At 36.8% G+C, this 26,922-nt stretch overlaps 1 protein-coding gene across 1 annotated transcript in view; it reads right to left on the reverse strand.

Moving 5' to 3' along the window:
• The window catches only part of COG6 (component of oligomeric golgi complex 6), a 51,233-nt gene that overhangs the window by 15,036 nt on the left and 9,275 nt on the right, over positions 1-26,922 (reverse strand). The window contains exons 5-13 of the mRNA XM_032196419.1: positions 20,745-20,856; positions 19,068-19,150; positions 18,766-18,836; positions 17,578-17,671; positions 13,791-13,919; positions 13,594-13,685; positions 9,174-9,238; positions 6,281-6,372; positions 4,486-4,603 (exon numbers count right to left, since the gene is read on the reverse strand). Of these exons, the coding sequence (XP_032052310.1) occupies positions 4,486-4,603; positions 6,281-6,372; positions 9,174-9,238; positions 13,594-13,685; positions 13,791-13,919; positions 17,578-17,671; positions 18,766-18,836; positions 19,068-19,150; positions 20,745-20,856 (856 nt within the window). The remainder of the gene's footprint in view (positions 1-4,485; positions 4,604-6,280; positions 6,373-9,173; positions 9,239-13,593; positions 13,686-13,790; positions 13,920-17,577; positions 17,672-18,765; positions 18,837-19,067; positions 19,151-20,744; positions 20,857-26,922) is intronic.

A 26,922-nucleotide genomic window follows, 5' to 3' on the forward strand; every position in this document is an offset into this window, starting at 1 on the left:
CATGTTTTTGGGGGTTCGAGAAAGATATAAAGAAACAAATACCAACAAGATTTTCTGACTGGAGACACTAACGTGGGCCAAACCCCATTTGGGTTCAGTAAGGAAGGTGTTCTAAGTCAGAACCTAAACATATTGTTACCAGAGCTCAAAAGCACTGGAATGACTGCCTCTGAAGGATAAAAGCCCATAGAATAAAAGTCGATGCACTGAACTTTCAATGACACAGAAGGCTAATGATGCACAGCTTCTATATGATGCCAGCGTTGAGTCCTATGACAATCCAAGAATCTCAGAGCTGTGGATTGCATTTCAGACCCTGAAAACAAAGTAGCTTTGGAATTTCTGTCACCAAGCTTCACAGCAGCTTTCAAGGAGGACAGGAGACAAAGACTCCCTTGCATACTTGCTGCCTTTCTTTTGATAAGAATGAACTTACATTTAGACAGTAAGCTTAGATTTCAGATCCTAAGGAGCCACCTGAGAAGTGTGACCGTGAACAAGATAAAAAGATTCTCAGACTGAAGAATCTGAAGTTGTGAGAACTGCTGACTCTGTTATTTTCAGACTACAACCAGAATGCTTGAGGTTTGCGGATGTAATGAAAAAAACCTTTACAGGAAAGTGCATCTGAGCAAGCCAATAAGTACTCTGAAATAACTAGGGATTTTCCTGTATCATCTACAATGACGATTTGACAACCAAAGAAGAAGAATCTTGATCTAAGACTGCCTTCAAGTTTCCATACAGCCCTGTGACTTTGAAACTTGTTATGCAATATGGGACTCTTCCTCAAAAACAGATGTGAACAGGAAGCTGCTTTCTTGTCCTAGAAAGAACATCTTGAAGTCTCAGTTTCCCATTGTGCTTCAGAAACAAAACGCCAGCCAGCTTTGAAGGCAATGTTCTACCCAGAATAATCAACAACCCAGGGAATTAAGTTTTCTGTGGTAATGAGGACAGAGACAAATCTGTCCTGTCATTCCTCTACATTCAAAGGAGATGGTCTAGAGGAGTTAGCATATTTAGTGAAACCTTCTTTGTCTAAAAAGTTCACAACTAGCTCTACTTAAGAGCAAGTTTTGCTTAAATACTGCTCACCTATCAACTATTAAATTGTAGATACTAGAAAAAATATCATAGCAAGACACAATAACAACATATCAATTTAATCTAGACAGTTCTCCCCACATTATAGCACAAGAAAATTTTCACATGGCTGAAGAAACCCCTGTCAAGTTACAAATTCATCAGTAATGATGACTAAATCTTCTGGAATTGAGTAGCTATGCACAGTAATTACAAAAACACTTACATTCTCTTTAAATGAAATAAAAATTGTAGAACTGATTTCCATTTCAAATTATTTGCTTGTGATTTCTAGATTATTATCAACAATTGCTGATATTGAGGGAATACTATCATCAAAATGGTGATTTAATCAAAGTAACGGACAGTCGATATTCTTTGAAACAGGCTTATCAACTGCTTAAAATGCAAAATGTAAGCAGAATTATGAAAAAAACATGGTTTCCATACTGTAGAAGTGAAAAGTAATTTAATAATTTTACAAGTGAGTATCCTCTTTGTGCATAATGGATCAGCAGCAAAGCCTTTGCAATCATATATGTAAGCACAAACGTCTGTTCTCCAGTACTTTACTCTTCTCTGAAAATAAAAACAGAAAATCTGGAAACGGATGCAGTGGGATGCATAGCAAAAAGCTAGTTGGGATGCGAAGAGACTCATACTCACACACAGGCATTGTTTTGGTCTGAACACACGTTAGCAACAAAAAATAAAAACCCTGGATGATAAAAAGCAGTCTTGAGAGTCCTCAAAATATAAAACCATTGTGACTTCCAGTGCTATATTAATGGAGACGTATGAAAAGGCATAAAAGTTGATTATCTGCGTATTAACACAATAAAGTAACAGGAAAATAAAATTTATGACAAAATAAACGTCTATATCAGCTGAAAACTAATGTTTCTGAGTGTAATTCAGCCTACTAATTTTGCATTTTTTGTGAAGTAAAACTAATTTTAGTCATGAGAAAATAGGACATGATTCTATCAATTTAGTAGCCCATTTATAAAGGGAAATAATATAAAGTGATTCACTGGCTAAAACTCTGTTACAAATACTACACATCACCACAGTCAGGCTTCTTCTCACCCTAATGGTTACCAGAGCTAACTCTGAAAGTGCATATTAATAAATAATTGCAAAAGCCTTTGTTACTCATACATCTAATCAACTTCTGAGTCTCTTTAATCCATTGACCTCAATTATATCCTGAGGAAAGATCTTCAGAGTGCATATATGCAAAGTACAACTGACAATTTCAGATTTAATATACAGAATGTGTTTACAAGAAAGAACAATACTACGATCTTATGGGATACACAGTAGGCTGGGTATGCCACTTCATCCTGAATGACTTGCACTGAAATGCCATTGAAGGTTGCACGCACAACCACCATCTTCATTTAAAGTCAGTAAACCCAAATTCAACTCCTTTATAAAACAAGGCAGCGTCTAGAGGCAGCTACATCCAGGCCAGAGACTGGGGGAATGGAACTAAGAGGTCAAAGAGGATTACACAACCTTCCCTTAGTGACCACAAAAAGAACAGACACCATTAATTGGGGGATCACAATTTCTTTATCACCCCTCCTTAATTCTACTCATCTCCAAACTGAAAACAGCCTACCGTCCAAACCAAAAGTACAAAGATTGAGTTATGTAAGCAGAAAAATTATGCTGGATCCCGTCTGAGTAAGATGCAAAACCCAGAAAGTTAAACACAACAGAGCTAAATATAACAGAGATGAATACAGCCCAAAGCCAAGAAAACTTTTGTTAAACACTACTTTGCACATTCTTTCTAAGCAGTCGTAGTTCTTTGCTAAGGTCCAATACTGATTTCTCTTCATAAAAAGAGCAAATACACAAACAAATAGTTTATTTCAGATTAGGCATTAGGAAAGAAAATATTCTGAGGAACTAATATGCAGCTAGCATACACCATAAGCTTTATTTGTTCATACTTGGGTAAAATCACATGGTCTCTGTTCATTGTACTTTTCATGAACTCACCATCAGTAGTAGAGAAACTACTGTTCTGATGACACTATATTGAAATGGAAACACCCCATGACAACAAACAATGTGCTAGGTGGACTTGGCAGTAAGGACTGGGGGACCAGCAGCAACCAATGAGTCATCTGATGAAGGGTATAAAACCACTGAAAGGAGTCACTGAAATATAAGGAAGGAAAGAAGAAGAGGAACAACTATTCCCTTGAGAAAGGCATTCCTCAGACTTTGCAGAAGGGCAAGGAAGCAGAACCAGAGGCAAACAGCAGAATGAGAAAACTACCTTGGGACCACAGAACAACATTAGCCAAACTCAGAACATCCCAGTGACTACTCGGGGAACTACGAGGTTTTGCACAAAGATTAGCTTCTGCAAATCTACATGTATTCTGTGCTTTTCCATTGGGTTAAATACAACTAATTCAGAAATGCATTTACAAAATTTTAGTGTTTGTTTTCCACTTTCAAACCGCGTTTCTAAGCTGAAAAAACAGAAACGTGGGGACTTCTTTGCCAAACTCTGGAGTTGTGCAATGCCTTGGAAAAGTCACCTCTTCCTGATTCTAAGACCTAGGCAACCTACCACATCTCAGATAGGGATGTTGGATAAAGATCAGATCCCTAGCAAATGGAAAAGGATATGCAGCCTAACAATTTGCTTTTACTTTGCTTAGATCTCAGGAAGGTGAGATTTATTTGGTGGATCCACCATCAGCAACCAGATACGAATACAGCGGGCAGAGCTTAACAAGAACTGTATTAGGTACTGAAGAATGGAAAGTTCACTGAAATGCAAACAGGAGAAGAAAACATACCAAGGAAGTGATGCTGGCTTAGGGACAGGTGTTTTTTTGGTTTAACAAAAGTCTATTCTCCTTTTAACAACAGCCATGTTCACGGTATAGAATTGTTTTTATAAAAGACAGAAAAGTTTAAGTTTTGCTTTTACTCAGCTTAGCTTCCTGGGATATATTCATAACTTCAAGAAAGGAATTACACACATGAGTAATTGACTACTGATCTGATGATGCATTAATACAAGTTATCTAGCTCAATCAGCTGACCTTGCTTTACTGCACTTTGGGAAATTTCACAATCAGTACTTTTGTTGGTTGTAGATTTTAGAACTATGTAAACTTCTCTGCCGCTCTGTTATCAAATGCTGCTAATAACATTATTTCTAAACATATTTACCCACAGTAATTAAAGAATTAAAAAACTTCTTAATTTTTAACGATATCCCTTTTCTAGAATATAGACACAACATAACTGATTTTGGGAAAAGCTGAAGTCTAAAACAGCTATTCATCTAATAATCTTACTAGACAAAACAGAAATGAAAGTTTTGGTTTTGAAATATGAAAGCCGCATGATGTTGAAACAAACCTTGTCCATGAGTTTACTTGCATGAAGGCTCAGACTATTAAAGAATATCTTCTTACTCAACAAATGCATTTCTTCAATTGTTGTCAACAGTGTGGCTGCACTGTTTCCCACAATACCACTGAAAACAAAATTAAGATTAACTACATAATCTGAAGGGAGGGAGGAATAAGACAGGATCAGAAACTTGAGACAGCATTTCAAACACAAATTTTTCAGAGTTCAAAACGTACAACAAGTCACTGTAGGAAACAGTTCTCCATATTGGCTTTCTGAGAGATTCACTCATAAGATGACTGTGAGAACAAGCATTATCAAAAGTAACATCTGCTTGATGACATGGTTAAGTACAGTCTATCTAAAGTTGAGTACAAACATTTTAGTATAATTCTAACATTTACTGGATTTTTGTTTTGTTATTATGCAAATCTACTTGTTATACAAAACAGATTACATAAACAAAAAAGGTTGATAGCTTTATTCTATCACACTGTCCTCTAGGGATAGCATCCTACCTCTATTCAGTGTGATGTGAGGCATCTCCAGTGATACAAGAATTCATGCCTTGCTGTTCTGAGTGTCAGGCTATTACATTTAACATAACTACTGCATAAACCCTAAACTACCTTACCTGACTATGAACGTCTCACTAATCTACCTTTTGTCAAAAGTAAAAACACTTCTACGCTACCAAAATGGCAGGTTAAAAAATTGCATCATAATGGAGCTAATTCTTGTAGCTTGATTTTCAGAACACAATCTTGTTGCATTTAATGGGTCATTTCTCCAAGCGGGTTTTCCCTTCATTACTTGGGTGGACTTCCTGTATACAGAGGAAATTACTCAGCTGACAGAAGGTGCTTCAGTGGTCTTTAGGCAATGTATCATAGCAGGAGAGAAAGCAACAGATTTCCTAAGGAGGGTCTGCCTAAGACCCTCCTCCATTTTAACATCACATATTCAATTGCTTTACTACCACCGGGAAACAGACTTTGGAGACAGAGAAACAGCAAAAATATTGAAACTGTTTTTGGCAACAAAATTAGGAATAAAACATTTTGCTCAATATTATAAAAGAAAAAAGGTCTGATATGTGTTCTACCATAGACCTGTAGTGCCATCACACGTGAAGACTTGAGGAGATGCCCATGAACCATTTATTATTAACCAATATATAAATACCAGAAAATAGTAGTTATATTAGTGACTCAAATTCTCAGCAGTTCAGTCCAGGGCTGTGGCTGAAAATTTTCCTGCTACTGCTGTTTCTAGCCAATATGAACTACTCTAAATGCCACAATCTATAAAAAACAGAGGTTCTGGCTTGTCTCTTGGTTCACTGATCTTGGTGGCACCTGACAGGTTGGAAGATTATTGGTGTACCTTGAACAGCCAGATACAGAATAAGGCAAGCATCTTCGCAACAGGAAAATGCAAGTGCACAGTCAGAAAAAATGGTATCCAAACATAGCTGTTTAAGGAAGAAAAATTGAATTTCAAGAGAGAATTTAATTCTATCACTTTCTGAAAGGGATACTTCGTCATCTTAGTGCATATATATCTATATATACATATATAGATATAAATAAAACATCTATCAACACAATAAAATTTATTTATCGATTTTTAAAAATTGATGCCATATTCCAAAGCAGACTCCATATGAATTGATGGGAGTGAACAGATAAATGGCATCTGCTAAGGCCAAGAATACCCTTTTTAATATAGTAATCTTCATGCTTACAATAAATAATAGTAATAAAAATTATATCCTTAACATACTTTGTAGTTTGTATACCTGATTGTATGGTGGTAGAACTTGAGAAGATTGGAAATCTTGTACAGTAAAACTGCTCCTGGCTCAGCAACAATCACCTGCTCAATTCTAACCTGCAGAAAAAACAAACATCCTTCAGGTCAAACACCCTAAAAGCCAACCTCTATGATTTTATATACAATACAATGCTGACTTCTGAGAAATAAATTTGAACAGAAATAAATTCAACAAGAGACAATGCCCAGTTAACTCTAGCTTTCTGCTTGAACCAAAGTATTTCTTGGGTGCAAAGCCTCTGGGTAGAAAACAAGCAGGTATATTCTTAAAAACTAAACTAAAGTAATCCCACTGCTGCGAATATTTCTCTATAGGTTTTTGTTGCAACTTGTTATTGAAAATTTCAAAATAATGAGATCACTTTATGGATTAACACCAGTACATACTGGAATTCTCCCCAGCACTGAACAGAGCAAGAACAGCTGCAGAATCCCTAATCTACAACCGCTGATCATTAGCATCATGCAGCAATTCCAAACATCCGAAGTATGAGGTATTTTACCCAAAAGACAAAACTTCACCTGGATTAATCTCTCCTTTATTAAAGAAGATATCATGTACCTGCTATCCGTATGTAATTATTTATTACTAACAGCTATGTTGCCTGTTTATCTCAACCAGGAGATATTGGTTAGGCAGACCAAAACAGTGCTGACTTTCTTTACACTTGGACAGTCGATGTCTTGTCTTGTCTCCATGGTACACACAGTCTCAATTCACTCATAAAAGGCTGCGCCAAGGTCAAGCTCTGGGCACTCATGAAGCAGTGATAGTCAGTGACTTATCACTGCCCTATTCTCCCACGTGCCTGTGTGTGAAAGGGCTACACACAAATCACCCGCCGCCACCCGCCCTCCCAAGTTATTTGTCTGCTGTTCAAAGAAGCACAATGTGCAGCAGTGCCTTCTTGTCACCGCCAGCTGCACAGAGAAGGAACTAAGATTATGCTCCCTTGGCATCTAGGTCAGAGACCAAAAATGCAGAATATTTGTTGACTCTAATTTGCAAAGCTCGATGCACGAAGTTAATTTCAACATTCAGGTGTACTTTGTTCTTCAAAGCACGAATAAATACAGACGTACACATACAAATACCCATTTCCATTGTGTGAAAGGACATTTGGGCAGGGGCATAGTACTGAGTATAGTCTCTTGGCCTGAGTATAGCCTAAAGATTTTAAAGAATACCACAGAAGTAAAAATAAGGTCCAGACAAAGGTAACAAGATGATCAAAGATTTTGAAAATGGTTTCTGTACTGTTCTGGTGACAGTAAACTAAGGCAAAGCTGTGGAGGGATATGCCAGAAATCCAGCAAATCAGGTGGGCACAAAGATGATAACTAGGAAACGATTTTTCACAGTCTCTTTCAATACAAGAGCTGGAGTTATTAAACATAACAAACCCAAAAGGAGCTGGCTTTTCAAACAGTACAGTTGAACTGTGCACTTCCCTCCTGCTGGATATGTTGTGAACATAATTTCATACCAACTTGACATATTCAAGGAAGAAAAATATATTGTGGTGTATCAAATACAGAGGAGTAGCTATGGCTCAGTAAGTCCTCAATAAGTCCACAAACAGGCAAAGGAACTATTCCACAGAAGTATCTTGACACACTTGCACAAACTGTACACTCTTCCCCTAAGCATATAAAACAGACACTAGAAAAACCAGGGTACTAAGCTAAAATGATTTTTCATTTGACCCACTACAGTCATTCCGATACCCTTATCCTAAAGCTAAATTTTTTGCACCTAAGTAGATAGGCTGCACTGATGGGCTGAGGTCAACTGCATGAAGTTCAACAAGGCCAAGTGCCGGGTCCTGCACCTGGGGCGCAATAACCCCAAGCAGAGCTACAGGCTGGGAGAGGAATGGTTGGAAAGCTGCCAGGCAGAGAAGGACCTGGGAGTGATGGTGGATAGTCGGCTGAATATGAGCCAGCAGTGTGCTCAGGTGGCCAAGAAGGCCAACGGCATCCTGGCTTGTATCAGGAACAGCGTGACCAGCAGGGCTAGGGAGGTGATCGTCCCCCTGTACTCAGCTCTGGTGAGGCCGCACCTCGAGTACTGTGTTCAGTTTTGGGCCCCTCGCTACAAGAAGGACATGGAGGTGCTTGAGCGGGTGCAGAGAAGGGCGACGAAGCTGGTGAGGGGCCTGGAGAACAAGTCCTACGAGGAGCGGCTGAGGGAGCTGGGCTTGTTCAGCCTGGAGAAGAGGAGGCTCAGGGGTGACCTTATCGCTCTTTTTAGGTACCTCAAGGGAGGCTGTAGCGAGGTGGGGGTTGATCTGTTCTCCCACGTGCCTGGTGACAGGACGAGGGGGAATGGGCTTAAGTTGAGCCAGGGGAGTTTTAGGTTAGATGTTAGGAAGAACTTCTTCACTGAAAGGGTTGTGAGGCACTGGAACAGGCTGCCCAGGGAAGTGGTGGAGTCACCATCCTTGGAAGTCTTCAAAAGACGTTTAGATGTAGAGCTTAGGGATATGGTTTAGTGGAGGGCTGTTAGCGTTAGGTCAGAGGTTGGACTCGATGACCTTGAGGTCTCTTCCAACCTAGAAAATTCTGTGATTCTGTGATCATTAAACTTTAAGAAAAGTAAAAGAAAATCAAGATACAGATTTACTATCCTAGTATCTCTCACTATACAACTATTTATTATCATACCATGAACTACCTATCTGTGAACTACTGGACCTTTAATTTTGAAGGGTTTTATGATTTTTAAAGCTGATAACCTAACACAAACAAGGAAAATGAAAATACATTGTAGAGATAGGGCATGGGACCTGGAAAAACCCTACAGAACTTTTTTTTTAAATGATTTTTAGAGTTCTAAGAAAAGCAATACACCTCACCTTTAGAGGTCTGCAGACACCTTCTGTGATGTGCCCAACTACTTCTTGAATATTTTCTTCCACACCTATAGTTAAAGCAAGCACATGCTAAGAATATGCAAATTTAATTCTCTTTTCGTCTATTATAAAACAAATAAACACATGTAAGAGCTATTCTTCCATAAAAAAGCATTATGAACTACATGTCCTTTTCTCCACAGGACTAGTTTACACCTCCACTGAACTTCACATCTAGCCATTAAGAAATGCTTGCATGACAAACCATAGTCCTGAAAAGTCACTACCTTATGCTATGTGATTGCTTCCTAGCACAATGCAGTGCCTGGGGATTTGAGGCAGAAGGAAAAAAGGAAAGAGTAAATGATCTAGCCAGAAGCTGTCACAGTAAGGCAGTTCTCAAAACTAAACAGGAAAAAAAAAGGGCACTGGGATGTTCAAGGAGCAACAGTACTTATCATTTTGAAAGGCCCGAACTATAAGTACATGCATCTATCAGTGTTGGGTAGTGACGTGCTTGTTGTAGTGTTACAAATTAAATCACACACGTACCTGCACACTGCAGTGTACTACTACAGCATTAGCAAATGCTTCCTCTCTAGCAGCAGTTGAAACTGATCTTTCAGAGAACAAACTATATACAAAAGAGAATATTGCCCTATCTTATTGTGAAACACAAATGAATTGTTGCATGGCAACCAGCACTGTCATAAATCAATCAAACTGAAAGCAACAGATCTTCAAGCTCTCACTTCAGTAACAACTCAGAATAGATTTATGGAGACAGCAATACTTTAATTCTAATTTAAAACTTGTCAACAGGAGTTCATCTTCAGATGGGACCCATGCAATGAACAGTAAACAAACTGACTGTGACATGTGATAAAAATCAGGTGACCTGAAGCTATATTTTGCAGATCTCATTTCACACTAGCAGAGAATACCTCTAAGAAAAAAAAAAAAAAAAAAAAAAAACATATAAAAGATTAAAGATGTGTGACAAAGCCTCTTTAGACCAAAATACATGAAAAGCCACATAAGCATAAACAACTAAATTCGGTGTGGTGGTTGTCTTGAAGCATACTACGTTGGTAAGTAATAAAAACATGTCTGTATATTGAAGTATCAATACTAAGGAAGATAGCAAGATTACAAACCACAAGATTTGTGGCCTGTTATGTAATGGCTAACTCCCAGACACACCCTAATAATTTAGGCAATTTTTGGTAGGAGCAGCCACTTTTGTTCGAGCACACATTTGCAGTCGTGTATCTAGACCAGATTGACTTAATAACGAATTCTTGGATATGAAAGTTTTAGCTGCAAAAATATATGAGTTTAAATACCAAGGGAGATGGAATTACAATTTTGATATATCACATGCTTGTGCTGTCAAATACACTTTCATGTCCAATTAGAATATTTTAGACTCAGCAAACAGGAAAAATAAATCTCCCAACATGATTGATTATATAACTGTTGCAAGTATTAGCACATCACAGTGACATGGAAGAATTATGGATTAAACAATTCTTATGGACTCAGAATCACTTTTAGGAAACAGTTCATTACTGAACATATGCTTTTGGCTGCCTGCTACACCATATATAATTTTACTCTGCATACCCTTCTGTAAGAGACATCTTTCTTGTACCTTCATGTGGCTTCTGCTCTCCAGTTAGCTTCTTGTAACTCCATAAAAAATAGGTTTCTACTGCTTCTCTTAAACAGAATGCCTGCGATTCTCCCTTCTTTTCAAGTACAAGTTCTCTACAGGACTGGAAAGCTCCCTACCAGCAGCATACCTGAGCTCCACAGAAGAGAACCAGATGCTTTATGTCTGTCCAGTACAATACAAAATCATTAATCTTTTCTGAATGTGTTTTAAATGCTTAAAATTTTTGAAGTATTTTGGTCAGGTTAATTTTCAAGGGTTAACATTTGCAAGCTTATAAAACTTTTAAAAAGTTATTCTTGAATATTTATTTGTGGGCTATTTAGATCGTTCTCTCTACACTCAAAACTGTGAACATCTCTCCAAAATAGCATTCACACAGTTTTGCTTCCACTGGGATCAAACCTACATCTGCCTCCATCTGTAGATAGCTAGATGTATCTTTTCTTTTCTCTCTCATTTTTTTTTTTTTTTTTTTTTTTTTACAGAAAGGGGGAATATTTTTGTTTAGATGCAATTTATCACCTTCTCCACAGTCCTGAAATTATAATTATATAGACTTTATAGGAGAATTTAAACAATAATCTGAACTCAGAGAATCCTGATTTCAAATTACAAAAATGGTTTTACTTCCAAAATAGATCTCCAGGCTGAAACTGAAGTTAAAACATTTGACTGACCTATTACAGAGAAAGCTTATTTCACTTAAATTTTGCCTTCAAATTCACTTGCCTACTCTATGCTAGCTTCTTGGGGTCCCTCTATAGGAAAGAGGGAAAAAACAGAACAGAACAAACAGTTCTGATGAAGCCTCTGAAAATGCCCCTATCAGACCTACCTTTTGTTAGGAAGATTTGCTTTCTGGAGACACAAATCACTCTCATGATTTATCATCAAAATCAACAAGATGCCCACTTTTTAAATGGGCAAGTTAAACCAATTTAACTTTTCCTGTAGCCTGTGCAACAAGACACCTGAAGACTGTATAACAATACAGATAATTCATCTTGAATCTCTCAGTACAATACATGCTGTGCTCACTGGATTAGTCAGCACCAACTCAGGATGTATAGCTATATGATGCATATCATCTTAATCTACTTAATCTGAATCATAATGCTGCACATTCCACTTAATGGTCCTTGTTAAACTCAGTGGTATCCCATTAAATACTGTTTCATCTTCAAGACCTTATCCTACAACTATCATCATCAGTATTTCTCCCAAAGATGCAGAGGAACAGTTAATGGATGCATCCTCTAGGCTTTGTTGCTCCCCCTGTGAAGGTAAGAATCCCTCCCTAGGTTTCCTAAAAACTGGGCAACAGTGATGGCAAAGCCATTCCTGATAAGCTCTCAAAAACATTTTTGCTTCAGACAGACAGTGAAACTCTTGTTTATAACAGTCCCTTGGGAAAAAAAAAAAAAAAAAGCTTTGTCTTGGTGATATTTTTGGGAATTTTTTCTCCAAAACATTTCTACTCCCTGAATTCTCAACTACTTTACCCTGGCCTATGGCTGAAATTCTCAAAATATATCTATATTTGAAGGACGTAGTATCTGAGCCTGACTTCCTGCCAGAAGACTAGAGTATTTAATAGTTAAACAAAGCACTGCACAAGGGAGGAGAACTTCAGAACAGAATGGAAGACTGGGCAATAGCAGAGTCAGCTGCAGAACCAGATGCAGTAACATTCTCTGTGTGGCCAGCTTTTCCTGAACAACTCCCTGTTTACAGCTAAAGCATCAGATCTTCACGTACAGAATTACCATGTCTTTTTCTCCACCATGCAGGCATCACGAGGTCTGCGTTCTTGACTCTCTGAGATATTATCACTGTGTAAAATTAAATTCACTTCTACAGTATGCTGTAACTGTAGCTAAAACCCAACAACATTCCTTTGGTTTGATTTACAACAGTCCTACTTTAAACAGCCTACTTGCTCATATACCTTTAATTACAAAAGCTATTTAATACTTCCAGCAGCAAGGAAAATGAGAATGCATATTAACTTTAAATCCCAGAGCAGGACTCAATTAAGACATACAATCTGAGAAACTCACCAAAAATACAGATTAAACATCAGCTCTTAACGCTGAGGTTTGTTACAACTGAACATACATGTTTTATTTGTTTAGTAAGTCTTTGGCTTAAGCCATACAGGCTAAACATATTACAGCTTCTACATGAAAAGTTTCTTAAAAGCATGGTTCAATCTACTTAAAAAACAGCAAAGGGGATGAAGAATCTGTGTTAGAATCTGTAGATGCATTAATAAAGGAGAGCCTTGATATTAAAAAGCTTCACACATCTATGAGTGACCTGCTTTGACCTTCAGAAACCTACGCTGGTATGTTACAAGACAGAAGAAAACTCCATTTTACTTGCAGGAAGGAAGGAACAGAATTATTGAAATAAATTACTAAGCAAATGATCAAGAGATAATAATCCTTAACAGATCAACAAGTAATCTATCACAATATTTTCATAGAGACAATTTTGAACTCTTTGTCCCTTTATAAATTTAGCGTAAACCTATTCTGAGTAAAGTGAAAAGAGTAAAATTTGAAGTACTCATCTTTGCTAAGGGCTTTCTTCTGGCAAAATGCAACCTACGCTATTCTGAAGTTAATTCCAGGAAAATGAAAGTTCAACTCTCATAACTTAAGCCCAGTCTAACAAATTACTCACACTTTTTAACTTATTTTCTTATCGCTTCCCAATATATGTTTCAAAATCTAGTACTACCTTGAATAGTTACAAGCTTTAGCATCGCTTCTAGATGTTCTTTTTCAGACGCTGTAGCTTGATGCAGCCAGGCCAGCATATCCCCGACGTACCTAAACAAAGACAGAAATTTCTGTGTAAATCAGGGGTTCACAGTGTGAGAGATTTAAAGTGTGAAAAGAAGAATTATTTCTTACACATTCTTACTAGTACAGTACCTCAGAGGATCGTGGGAGTGCATTTCAATAGGGCGGGGAGTACCTCCTAGACCTCCTCTAGTAAGAGCATCTATAAAGCCTCGGACTACAGCACTCCTTCGAGCTGTTCCGAACTCATCCAGAGTGTACCTGTTATCAAAACATGAAAATGAGTAAAACAAAGTAGTTCACCTGATTGCACTGGATTAGTTCAGCTTTACAGCTAATACAAGTAACTGTTTCTACAGTTCCAGACAACTTGCAGCAATGCTTCTACTATAAAGCATTCAAAACTTCCTGATTGTCTTGACTCCTCATTAACAGATACTAAGGATGGCTTCCCTTTGCTTATCACACACAAATAAATAAATGAAAAATCATCTTTTTTCAGTTTTGCACATATAAGCATGTATTGACAGGTCTAGAAGTCCTGTTCACATCTGGTTCACAGCTAAATGGCAGAAGCAGCAACTTACTCCACCACAACACAAGGCTTTCCATCTCCTTCTTCTAGGCCACCAGATGAATAATGGTGACAGTTATTTATTTGATGGTTTCTCTATGTCAATCAACTGAGTCTTACTTAAGATACTTAATGCACGGACACTACAGACCAGACTGCTTAACACCAAATGGCATGCTGGTAAAAGAGGAGGTACCCAGGGGATACACACAGCTCATTTTTGGAGCAGCCTACTTTCCTGTTGGGGCTGAAGCACAATAACAAGTGATGGGAAATGAACACTGCTAATATCCTCGCTTATCTGCTTAGAAACAGGACCTTTGCAAGCAATGGAACACTTTTTTTTTTTTCAACAACAGAATTTAAGTATTTCAAACAAAGCACACAAACTACAATGGCAAAAAAAAAAAAAAAAAAAAAAAACAAAAAAAACCCACAACAGCTTATTTTTCCCATATAACTGAAGAAATGCCACAGAGTAGGCTTGGTGTCACTTACCCATGACACCCAGCAGCTGAACAGACGTAAAAATAAAATAATAATAATAGAAAGCACGTTACTCACTGACTGAAGTTAAATGAGCACTACGCTCGCAATTAAACAGATGCGGAGGACAAAATACAAAAGGAAGTAATAACTTGAAACATTTTTGACACAGCGTAAGTTCAGTTAGATTTCTCTTATGCTATAAATAATCTAATGGATCCTTCATTATTTTTTTTTGCTCTGTTACTATTTAAGGGAGAATAAGGAGGGAGCACAGTGAAGAATCAGTAAATTTCTTTTTACATCTTTTTTCTCCCCACACACTGTACTTGCTCACTTGCAGAGTAAAGATCAATCTATCTAAACTTTAAAGGCTGGTAAGCCTATAACAAATCAGTACTCACACAAATTATGCAATTAAGAGTGGAAGAGTTCTGGGATCTGCTGACTACCCATGGTCCAGGAATAGCAGCACCGCAGTGAAAAACCTCAAGTGTTTGGAGAAACCAGTTAAGCTCCCCACCACACTCCAATAAACAGCCGTATCATTAAAAATACAGCAGCATAATAGCACGATGTTTGTTTTGAAAACAGCAGTTAGTAATGATAATTTTGTTTAAAAAGAAAAAAAGACTCATTTTGCTTTTGCTCTCAGTAGAAAAGGGTATTGCTATGACAAAATCCTGCATGCATAAAAAATCATTAGTAACTATTATTTACACTAGAAACACAGTATTTAATACTATGTTATTACATGTGTTCATGATAGGGTAAGAAAACAACATTTGTATTCTTTTCAGCTCTGCTCCAATTTTTCCAGAACCCAGTGAAGTAATAATCATTAGTGGGGAGAGGAAGAAGGCAGTGGAAAAGCTCTGAAAATCAGAGTGGAGGATGGAAGAAGCACACTGCTTCCAGCTATGACTCCATGCACTATCTATGAAACAGTTTTCAATTTTTCTATTAGAAACAGGAAGAAAAGCAAACATTTATTTTAGATCCCTACTGGCTGCAGTTCCCAAAAGTCCATCCATGGTACAATCTTTCTTCCACTGCAAAGTTAAGGAAACATAACTCAAAATAAGTAAACAAGAATTTGTAGTCTTGTTTCTAAACTCCTGTCCTTCTCCATCTTATTTTCATCCAACCAAATCACAACCTTTATCAGATACAAGGACTGTGATTTGGAAGAAAAAGTAAGTTTAGCAGCAGTGCTTAAATGCATAAGAACAACAACAAACTGAAGTTTTCTCCTATGAGATAACTGTTATATTTTGATCTCAGCAGTTGGAATGTACAAAGGCATATAAATAATCTTTAGATTTCAACTATAAAGCATGAGTTCTGTTATTTTGGCAATACTGCTGTAGAAAGTGATTAAGCATGGTTATCTGTGGTGAGAGACATGGCTCCATCTTCTACAGTAATGTTTACTTTTGCCTTTGAGAGAAAAGAAGTCCTATCAATGCCCTACTTCAGGTTACATTAGTATTGCTTTTCGTAAGAAAGACGTCAGATGAAAAATGAAGTCTCTTTAGCAGATTCATTTTAAACTGGACAGATGTGAGTTCCTACAGAAGATAGTTTAGTTTTATTTTTAAGTGTTAAGAAAGCAAAGCTATAGTTTTGTAAAGTCTGAAAGTAACTTCATAAAACAAAATATTTGTTGTAGAAACTACGTATTTATAAAGAATCCTATAAAATGTTGTGAACAATCCTATGCAGCTGTGAAAAAGGGCCTGGTGGACAGGCTGCAAAAAGGGGTCTGCAACCCTCAGCTCTGGCCTAATATAGGAGCTGGCTGTAGAGCATGTACGGAGCATTAGCACCACCAGCAATAGCTGGAGAGGTCAAGTGGCACCAACTCTTCCTATAATTACTAGCAGATCTGACAGAGCCTGTAGAGATGTGCACTATCTCTCATACTGACAGAATGTTTAATGTCCATTCACACTACACATTTTACCCATGAAAATGTACAGTATGACAGAGCTAAAGACAAAGATAGCCTTTGAAAGACAGCTGAATGTTCTGCTCTCCTGCATGCCTGCGGCTAAGAGTAATTTGCAATAGTTGCAAAATATGGTAAATGCATTTAAATTAAAAACAAAAATCAAAACAAAAATCAAACCAAATCAAAGACTCAAACCTTTGCTCACAAGCAAAGAAGTTAAATGTACTAGGATTAACGATAAAACAGTTCCTCCTCAGGTGTATGGTCACCCCAATATAAAACGTTCTTAGAGTGCCACCTCGTGGTTACGTTGTCTACTTACTTACTAGTTGTGAACTAACTCATTCAAGTTAACAATCCCTTCAGCAAATTCTGGACAAGAACTAAAAACTAGTATATAATGTACATATCTAAGTACCCCTATGCTTCGGAGGCCCAAATTTAGTAGACTTTTTTTAACATATACTGAACAATTCATAATGGAAGACATTCTCACTACCAGGAGCACTTCAGTTAAAGCTAATTAGCATTTGTCAAATTTTTACTTTGGGATTTTAAAGGAGAAACCCATATGCTTTGCATTGCTTTTTTTTTTTTCTTTTCCTTCGGAAAAACCCTACAAGGAGAGCAGCAGAAATTCACAATTCTTTTAAGTTAAAATCCAAATTTTGACATTTTAATTTAATTTCAAAGCAGTAAGTTGGAGAAAGTCCAACATTTACTGTATCATAATTATGTCAAAAAGACTTTTGAATTTAGAGAAGTGTGATTTTATATTAATTTTTAAATCTGATGCTAACTAAATTGTCACTGTCCTTTGCACTGCAACTCATGGAGATATAACTTAAGTTTCACAGGCTGAAAATGCTCATTTCTGTTAGAGATGATGATGAACGTTTACTTACTTATACAGGACAGGTCTATCTTGTAAGGCTTCCATGGCTTGAGCAAGAACTGGAGAAATGTCACACGACTCTTGTGTCAAAGTCCTGCACTCATCTATAAAATAACAGTGGTAAAAGTGCTTTCTTTACACTGCAGTATCTTTTTATACCAGGCTGATAAACAAGAAAATGGGTTAAAAACTCAAAGGCTTCTGATTTTGAATTGTAGAATATGCTACCTGCCCTTGTTTGTACTAAGGTAATTAAACTCTCTCCTTAAGCAGTACTTTGACTAAAATGGATGCCCATCGCTATTCTCAAGAATAGCAATGAAAAGAAGCTTATTATGTGGTTGCACCCATGTGTGTCAACTCATTCAACCATCAACACTCTGTTAGGCTCCTTTATAAAAGGCTGACACTTTACAGGTAAATTACTGAGAAAAAAAGGGAGCAAGTATGCAACCAAGCTGTGAGGGCTTTTTGTTTGTTTTGCTTTAGTGTTGTAACTATATAATCTTGTACTTTCCATACAAGAATGTGGAAATCGCATAGGCTAAATCACACAACAGCATAATAATGCTTAATTTTCATTAAGGAGGAACTGCAAACATTATCTGAGACTTTGGTATCCACAGAAGAATAGCCAATTAAATTAATCTCCTATTGCACCAGCTTTTTTCACACCTCTTCCTGTCAACAGAGAAGAGAGACATAATTCAAAAGCATCTACATTTTACACTATCAAGATGTTTTATCAACCACTGAGACTTGGATCCAGAAAACATGTGAAAAAATAATCACCTACAATCAATCAAAAAATCATGCAATCCAATATGGTTTTGTTTGTTTTTAAACAATAAGCCACTCCTCACACTAAACTAAATGTTACTAGCAAATTGTCAAAAACAACAACTTCCTTGTGACCTGCAAGAAAATGAAATGCAATACACTTCACAATTGGCTTAGAATACCAAATTGTAAATATTGTTCTCTGTGGAAAAACATCTGAAAACAGAAATAAATAATACAGATTTACAAACAGGACAAAAAGGGGTGAATCTCCAGCTAATCATTTAGTTTACAAAAGCAAACACAAAGCTTCATTAATGAATCTTGGAAAGGGTTTTTACTGAGTTCAATCCACATCAAGAAATTAAAGGAACCATCATCATAATATTCATAAACATAAAAACAATTGTAGTCCTACTTTGAGTCCATCTGTAAAGTCGTTCATAAGATGTCTCTTGCAGTAAAGCCATCTGTTCCATAATTTCCAACCTACATGATAAAAATATTTTATTTGCAAATACTATTTTTAGTAGTACTACCATAGGCATGCGAAAACATAAGAAGTACCACTAGAAAAATAAGAAAACTTAAAAACTTTATTACTCTTCATTTTGATGTGAAATACTCTATACAGATATATAAAGTAAAAATGACACCGTGCTGTAACTTCTGCTTGTAACTACCAAATGGTTGTCTTGCACTCTTCCAAGTAACACTCACCCTGCCCTTTGCTGATTTGTCCGGAGGAGAATCTTGACATCATCATGAATTTGCTTTACTCGTCCTAAGGCCTTGAAAAAATCCTAAACCAATACATAAAATAAAAAGAGGGTCAAAAAGCAGTAACATCTCGTTCACACCTCTAGCGCTCTGTACTTTCCATTTCACATACAGACTAAACTGAGAATTTCAGGGATGTTTTCACCCCAAATAACTTATTGCTATCAGTGAAAAAAAAACAACAAACAACTCAAGAAAAACTCTAGATGGACATTTGTACAAAAAGGTTATTTTGTTACTGTTTGAGAGCCTTAATAGAAATATACTAACATTATCAAACAGGGTCTTATGAATGAAGTCATCTTTCAGACATTAGGAAAGAGTCCAGAAAATTCAGATGTAACTGCATGTTTCTTTTTTGACCTGAGCACAGTTTACCTCAGAAAAAAGGAGTTCTGTTCTGGTTCAAGTCATGTAAAAATACATATTTTCTCTAAGTGAAGTACTCAATGATTTAACATACTGCCTTGCACCACCTATGTTGAAGACCATGTGTTTATAAAAACCCAAATCACTCTTTCTTCAGGAAAAAAAAAAACCTCCCCAAAACAGGAGTCTGACTTACATGATGTTCTAAACACAATGGTTGATTCTATCCTAGGTGAAAAGCACCTACATGACTTTACTGAAGTCTGCAACTTCAGTAGCACAGCTAGGATCATACCTCAGTTACTTCTGCATATTTTTTTTAGGTATCTCAAGGTATCACGAGGACTAATACTTGTTCTGCTGCAAACCAAGCACTGAATACATGGCACAGTGTTGCTTGAATATTCTTTCATGGTAGTAGTTGGTACAAAAGCATACAGCAATTACTCAAGTGCATAATCATTTAACACATTCCATTTATGCTTTCATTAGCATTGTTTATGGTTATCTGTTCCATGTCTTTAATAATGCTTTAACTGCAAACAGGATGCCTGTGGAAATGAGATACTGCATCTCAGCAGATAGTCTGAGTTAAAGCAAAGGTTTCCATGCAACTACAATAATAAAATCTATTAATGATACTCAATGCTCTCATTATTCAGTTTGCTTGTACTGCAGAACAATAAGACTTCTTATAAAAAAAAAAAAAAAAAAAAAAAAGAAGAAGAACAGATTCAAAAACTTGTTTTGGAAGGTTGCTAAAAGTGAATTGGTACCTAATAGCTTCATCAACAAAACAATAATGAGAGAAAATTCTAAATTCTATTATTTCAAGTTCCTGAATACCAATATATACATATAGATGCACATGAACAAGGGCAGTACTACATATTACCGAAGACAACCAAATTTCTCATTTGCTTTAGTCGAGCGTGTAGTAATTTTAAAACATCTTAGCTAAAAATTGAGGTTCCATAAAAGCCTTTTTGAAGTGTAGAAACACGATAGCTCTTATTGCCCCATAAACTCATTATACAAACTAGAACTTAATGCTGATTTTCTTTCTTGTTACTAGAATCTTTCATTGCACATTTCAAACTCATCAGAAACTTACCACTGTGTTAAAAGGTACATTCCTCCATTAAAAAAAGAAGCTACAAAACTGATAATAAGATCTCATGTACAATTCAGCTAGGATGTTTTTTATATTTAAGTTCAGGGCAAAGCTTTTAATGTTTGCTGAGTTACCTCGGTAATTGGCTCATCTTTTGTGCCTCGAAGGAGGTTCATTTCATCCGGTGTCAGCTGGAATTTTGCTATGAATGCATCTGCAACTTGTGCTTTCATTTCTAGTCGCTGACTGTAATAAAACAAAGTGAAAAGGACATTAGCTTTTAATCCTTATCTCCGACTCATTTTGCATATTCATACCTTTGGAAATATAATAAGCATTAGAAACCAATGCTATTAAATTCTAATAGTACATTTGCCATCAAACACTTGAGTTGCATCTTCATGTACAATTTTCCATTACCTTAAATATATTACTGAGTAAAACAACGCAAAGTTAACGCATCTGAAAACTATGAAGTTCTTTACAAATATTCCCTTAGCATTTGTAACACAAGATATCTAATCCTGATACTTTGTGCTTCTACAATTTAATGCTTGCAATTATCTCCTTTCAAATTCATCCAGGAAAGAATGGGCTTTCAGCTCATGTTCTCAGAAAGACACAAAAAGCTGCAGCATCCAAAATGAGAAAATGATCATTAGATTAATCTACTATTCTGCAGAAGAGATGCATTTCTGTTTAACAATATACTGATGGGATACAAATGTACTAATCTCACAAGCAATCAAAATGTAATGGCTAATTGCCTTCTTAGTTACCCTTCCTGAAATAAACACAACAGGGATTTAATATCCAAACTCCATCTTGTGAGCAGCAGGCGTTTTGTCACACACCTTACAACCACAGAAGGACCCAAATGAATCTCGCTTTATTCCACAGGGAGGGACTGGAATTCCACTAGCAACGGAAATTCAAACTGTGGTTTGGGTACAGAATATTCTGTGAAATAAATACTTTTGTTTTCTAGGCACAGAAACAAGTGCTGTCACAACATTAAGACCATTTCAGCTTCTAGTGTACTTATTGCAAGATAAATACGCTGCTATAATAGAGTGGTAAGACAGAAAGGTCCACTTCTAATACTGGCTGCCATAATTAAATTTTCTTACAAGACCAAAGCTTGAAAATGAAGCTTTTACTTATTTACCAGTTCTCTACTATCCAACTACTCTCTGGACTGCATTCAGCTGAAGCAGCACAGAAAACAGACTTCCCTTCTGTAGATGTCGATGACCTTCCCACCCTGCAGTTGTGCAAACTTTTTCAGAGGTCAAACGAAATGTTTTGCAATTGTCATAGCATACAGAAAAGCGAAAAGGAAAGGAGTATAAAATCCAAAACTGCTTAACAGAAAAGAAAATAAACAAAAAGCCCAGTATTTAAGTTACATAGAAAAAATGTAAACAAAACAGAAAACCAAAACCTCTCATGATTTAATACCGCATCTTTAAATGATATGTCAGGTTTCACAAGGGTCCAATGCAGATGTGGTATTTATGCCTTTACATTGACAACTTCCCAATGCATATAAACATAAACTAAATGCATATGCCTTAGCTACTCAAATTGGAAATCAGGCATGGACACTTCAGATTTCATGAAATGCTGGTGCTTTCAGCAACGCGTTGCTGCTCCACGCTACTGTGATGAGGAATTTTAATCCATCAATGTCACCAGCACTGGATTCGGTTGAAACAACAGCCAGTGTTGCTCAGTGAATTACCTTTGATTAGTTGCTCTCTTCTCTTGTGAGGGAGGTTCCTATTTTATAACTAACTACAAATCTGAGTAGATTTACACTGGACTATCCTTCCCTTTAGGGAAGAGAAAGAAGATAAAAAAGGCTGAAAAAAACAAATGCAAAATTATCTTTGGTTTCAGCTGAAGAAATGAGATCTCCTGTAAACACAGGAACAACTGGGATGTAGAGGCATTTGGTCTGAGCATAAAGATTTTTTAAAAGTTCTTACAAAATATTTCCATTTACAATTATATCTCATTTGTCAGATTTTTAAAATATATTTTTACAGGAGCTTTCAGCAGTAGCCTGTACAGTTTCACCAAACTGGGGCAGGGTGAAATCTGGTTTTAAGAAGTGCAGTATACCAGGCATACAATTTATTTTTTTTCAGTTTGTTTTGCTTATTTGTTGGAATTAGTGTTGTAGACTTCCAAAGTACAAGGCCCAGAGTCAGGAAACATACATAAAGGCACTGTTAGTCAGCTCTGGGATTCTGTGCCCCATTTATTCCTGTAAAGGAAAATCCTGCAAATGAGAAATCACACAGAAATTCACTACCAAATCTCTCTCCTTCTGCAAGTCCTCACTCTACACAGCCCTCCTATTTTTTTTTTTTTCTTTTCTCTTTTTCCCACTGCTACAAAGAACAAGGCTCCATCAAAATTCATGCTTTAAAGCCATTCCCATCTCTGGCTGTGCCTTGGCTAACCCCTGCCATAACTGTTCATTGGCCCACTCTGCACATTCTCAGCAATCTACTTACAAAAAAAAAAAAAAAGTCAATACATTGTTGTCTAACATACTGCTAAGTTAAAAGTTCCACGATGTAAGCCTTAAATAACCACCTCAAGGTGGCAGCAACGCTTCATGTATTTTTCTCAAGACTGTGATTTGGAAGTGATGAAAAGCATCTATCCTAAATCCACAAGCACACATCTTTGACTTTTGATATAGCTAGTTCATTTGGGCCCTGCGCAAAAGACATGGCATTTCAACGACCTGCTTGAATCCAGTTTCAAAAACCAGGTTAGCCATCCCTGCTTACACTTACTGTGTAAATTGTCTTGATTATCAATCTGCATGAGAAAGAGATCCTGTTTCCTACAAGATGACTGATCAGTAGCAAAACATGTGTGTTTTGTACCCTTGCCTTCTACCTGGCAGCACCCAGTATTAATGAGACCAACACTCTCACACGGGTATTAAATGACAGCGGTATTTCCTCAGAGATAAACAGATTTTTAACTAGAATTTAATGAATATTATTAAACCAGGGAAATTGATTACAGTATCTCTCAAGCTTGCTACAGTTATTTCACTGGGTTAAGTGCTGTGCAAAGCCCCAAGAAAAGCTGCAATGAGGCCACTTTGCCTACATCCCACAGGAACTGGGATCCGTGGAGACATTCAGGGACTTCGAGACCCCCAGCCCTTTCTGTCAACCTAAACATTTCTACACTGTATTCTTGGCATGCACAGTACAGAAGAAGAAAAGCCAAAGTGTGTTGTCATCCCGGAGGATGGTTGGTTGTTTTCCTACAAAAGTTACCCCTGCATAAAGGCTCACAGGGCGCGGGAGCACAGCGCTGATGCAAAGCAGGGAAGTGCCAAGCACTGGTGGACTTTTGAGCTTGGATGGGGGACAGGACTCCAACAAAGAGCAATTTCCCCCGTTTTAATCGTTACCACGGAGACAGAATTCTTTTGCAAGAGAACTCAAAAGGCTGGGAAAACTATGCACTTCATGCACTTTTCCCTCAAACTAAATACAAATGCACACTGTTTGTTAGGATTATCACCTAGACAGCTCGAAAAATGAGGTGGAGGAGAAACAGACTTCCCCAAAATTTAATTCTATCTTACCACCAAAGCATACTATAACAATTCGCTAGCGTCCTTTTCTTAGGAAGGCAGAGCATAATTTTCTGAAAGTCCTTCATTTTGCACTACTGAGGACTCAACGTTCATATTTTTAAAGACTCAAAAGATATCTTTAGTATTTTTAACTCAAAAAAATAACAGCCATCTTCAACAACTATAAGTGCTGTTCAGCAGAGGCTGGAACAATTACTTTTCTATGATGTTTTTGTGGAAGGCAAATATATGCAATTATACAACAAAAAACCTACACACAAGTATCCATTCCTAAAAAAAAGTACCAGCTGTATAAGTAAAAATGCATTTGTAGAACAAATGTTTATGGTACATTTTGACTGTCAAACAGACATCTTTTATTAAAAAGAGAACACAGTCATTATGTGAAGGTGTTTGGTGACCAATTCCATCTTAGAATATAATTATTATATTTTCTGCTAGAGTAAAAACCAGGAAGGCACACAGTGAATTGTCTAACGTATTTCCAGGATAAAGAAAAATAGCATTATTATTACAGAAAGCTTTAGTGAGACCTCATCTGGAAAGCATCATAAACCCGATTATCTGTGTTCAAGAACAATGGACTCCCATCAGACCAGAGCTAGCAGGGACAGTGGGAATGGAGAACCTGTTTTATGAGAGGAGACTTCAAGATGGTCTGCCTAAGAATCTTCCTCAGATGGAAGCTGAGAGGACAGATGACTGTTGTCTGAAGACATATAAGGAAAAAAATAAAATACACGTATCCTTTAAGATCAAGAACAAGATGAGCAAATGGTTGATTTACATCTAAGAATTAAGTGGGAAATGAGGAAAAGGCTTGAAAGACCAACAAGCTTTTAAGGTAAGTGCTCCAAGAACAGCAGCAGGAACAAAATGCAAAAATAATTAAGTACTTCTCTGTTGATGAGTTTCTGAAAGACGTTATGCAAATGAGAGCTGAAAGCAGGAAAGTGGACTTGAACTTAGGTTTCTCCAAGCTGAAGTCCCAATCTAAAGACAGTAAACCTGCAATGCAGTAGCTGTGCTATATAATACATTCCACTCTAAAAACAAATGGATTTAAAAAATAAAATCAAAAATGGTAAATGGAAAGGTTAACAACGTAAGATATTAACTGCACCAAAATGATTCAAATCTTGTCCGATTACTAAACACTAGAATTAAAAAGCTTATATGCTCTAAATAAAGTCACAGAGCTTTTTGTTTTTTTGTTTTTCCCTGACATAACCATCAGGCTTTCTATGGACATCATCTGTGTTTACAGAACAGTCTGGATAAGATTTTCACATGCAGAACTTCACAGCAGTCATTTGAGGTATATACTTACTAGATATATCAGTGTTTAGCAATTGTTAAGATACAATACATGGTTTCTAACCTGTGAAGAGAGATTAAATTTAAAGAAGCATGTTTCCAGTAGATAGATTCTTTTGCATCTTGTAGAGGTGAGATACTGTCACATCAAATGGGCTGATATCTTCAGCACATTTTTTATATGATCTGATAGAACAGCATTTGAAATGGGACTGCTTGGTCTAGTCTTTGAATTTGTTATCAAATTGTAAAATGTCACCAAAGGCATGGAAACAGCACGCTGTTCTCTGTATTGACTTGGAGTAGTATCAGAGCTTAACCAGCAGCAAAAGGAAAACTAAATCAGATATTAGGGAAACAACAAAGAACCCAAATCAATTTCCAGGGAACACCATGGGCTCTCTGCTCGGGGACTTTTCTCCTAAGAGCAGATCACACAAATATCAGTCAGGAATGCTATCATATAACTGACTGCGCACTTCTGAGAAATGTTTCTCCATCTGTAAATCCATGCCTCATTTCATATTGATCAAGAATATGCCTCATGCGAATACAGGATTGAGCACATAGGAAATCAAATCAGGCCCTTTTTTTTTTTTCCCCCTTTTTCTGCTCATGGCCAGAACGTGACAAATTAGTTTGTTTTTTTTTTTGCCTTCAGGTTCATTACAGCTGCTTTGATTCCTGCGTTATGCCCCATCACCTATGCTTTACTGTGGTACAAATCAGGAAAGGAAACTAGGTGCACAATTTCAAAAACTCACACACACACACCCAAAATTATAATTCATTTTAGGCAATTACTGCTTTTTCTCATGAAGAATTTTCACAGGAATAAATGTAACTACAAGTTTCAATAGGTCATGCCATGAAATATATCTCCTTAATGCAAACCACCAGATCGCCACTTTTCTCAGCATACCTCTCCAAACCTCCTACAAATAGTGCTGAACTGCCTGAGTCACTTCCAAATTGACTATGACAAAAAAGTTGTTTCTGAAAACAGAAAAGAAAATGGAAAAGTATCCCTAAGAGACAAGCATGAGAGACCTGTAGTATATTGAAGCAGTGCTATTGAAGCAGCAGATGTTCACTGAGAAGCATTTTTCCTAAGGCTTTTGACCTTGCATTGAGCACTGAGGTGACACTCAAATCATTCACTGAACTCCAAGAACCGTGGCTGTTGAATTTAAATAAATAGCAAGTTTCAACATAATTCAATTAAAACAAATTGAAGTACATGCTGCTTTTCAAAATAGAAATCACCTTTTTTTTTTTTTTTTTTTAAAAAAAAAGCAAAACAATACTAGTACTACAAAAACTAATTTTCCAGTATCAACAGAACTAATAAGGACTCT

Source organism: Aythya fuligula, chromosome 1 (assembly GCF_009819795.1).
Source record: "Aythya fuligula isolate bAytFul2 chromosome 1, bAytFul2.pri, whole genome shotgun sequence".
In the NCBI taxonomy this organism is placed as follows: Eukaryota; Metazoa; Chordata; class Aves; order Anseriformes; family Anatidae; genus Aythya; species Aythya fuligula.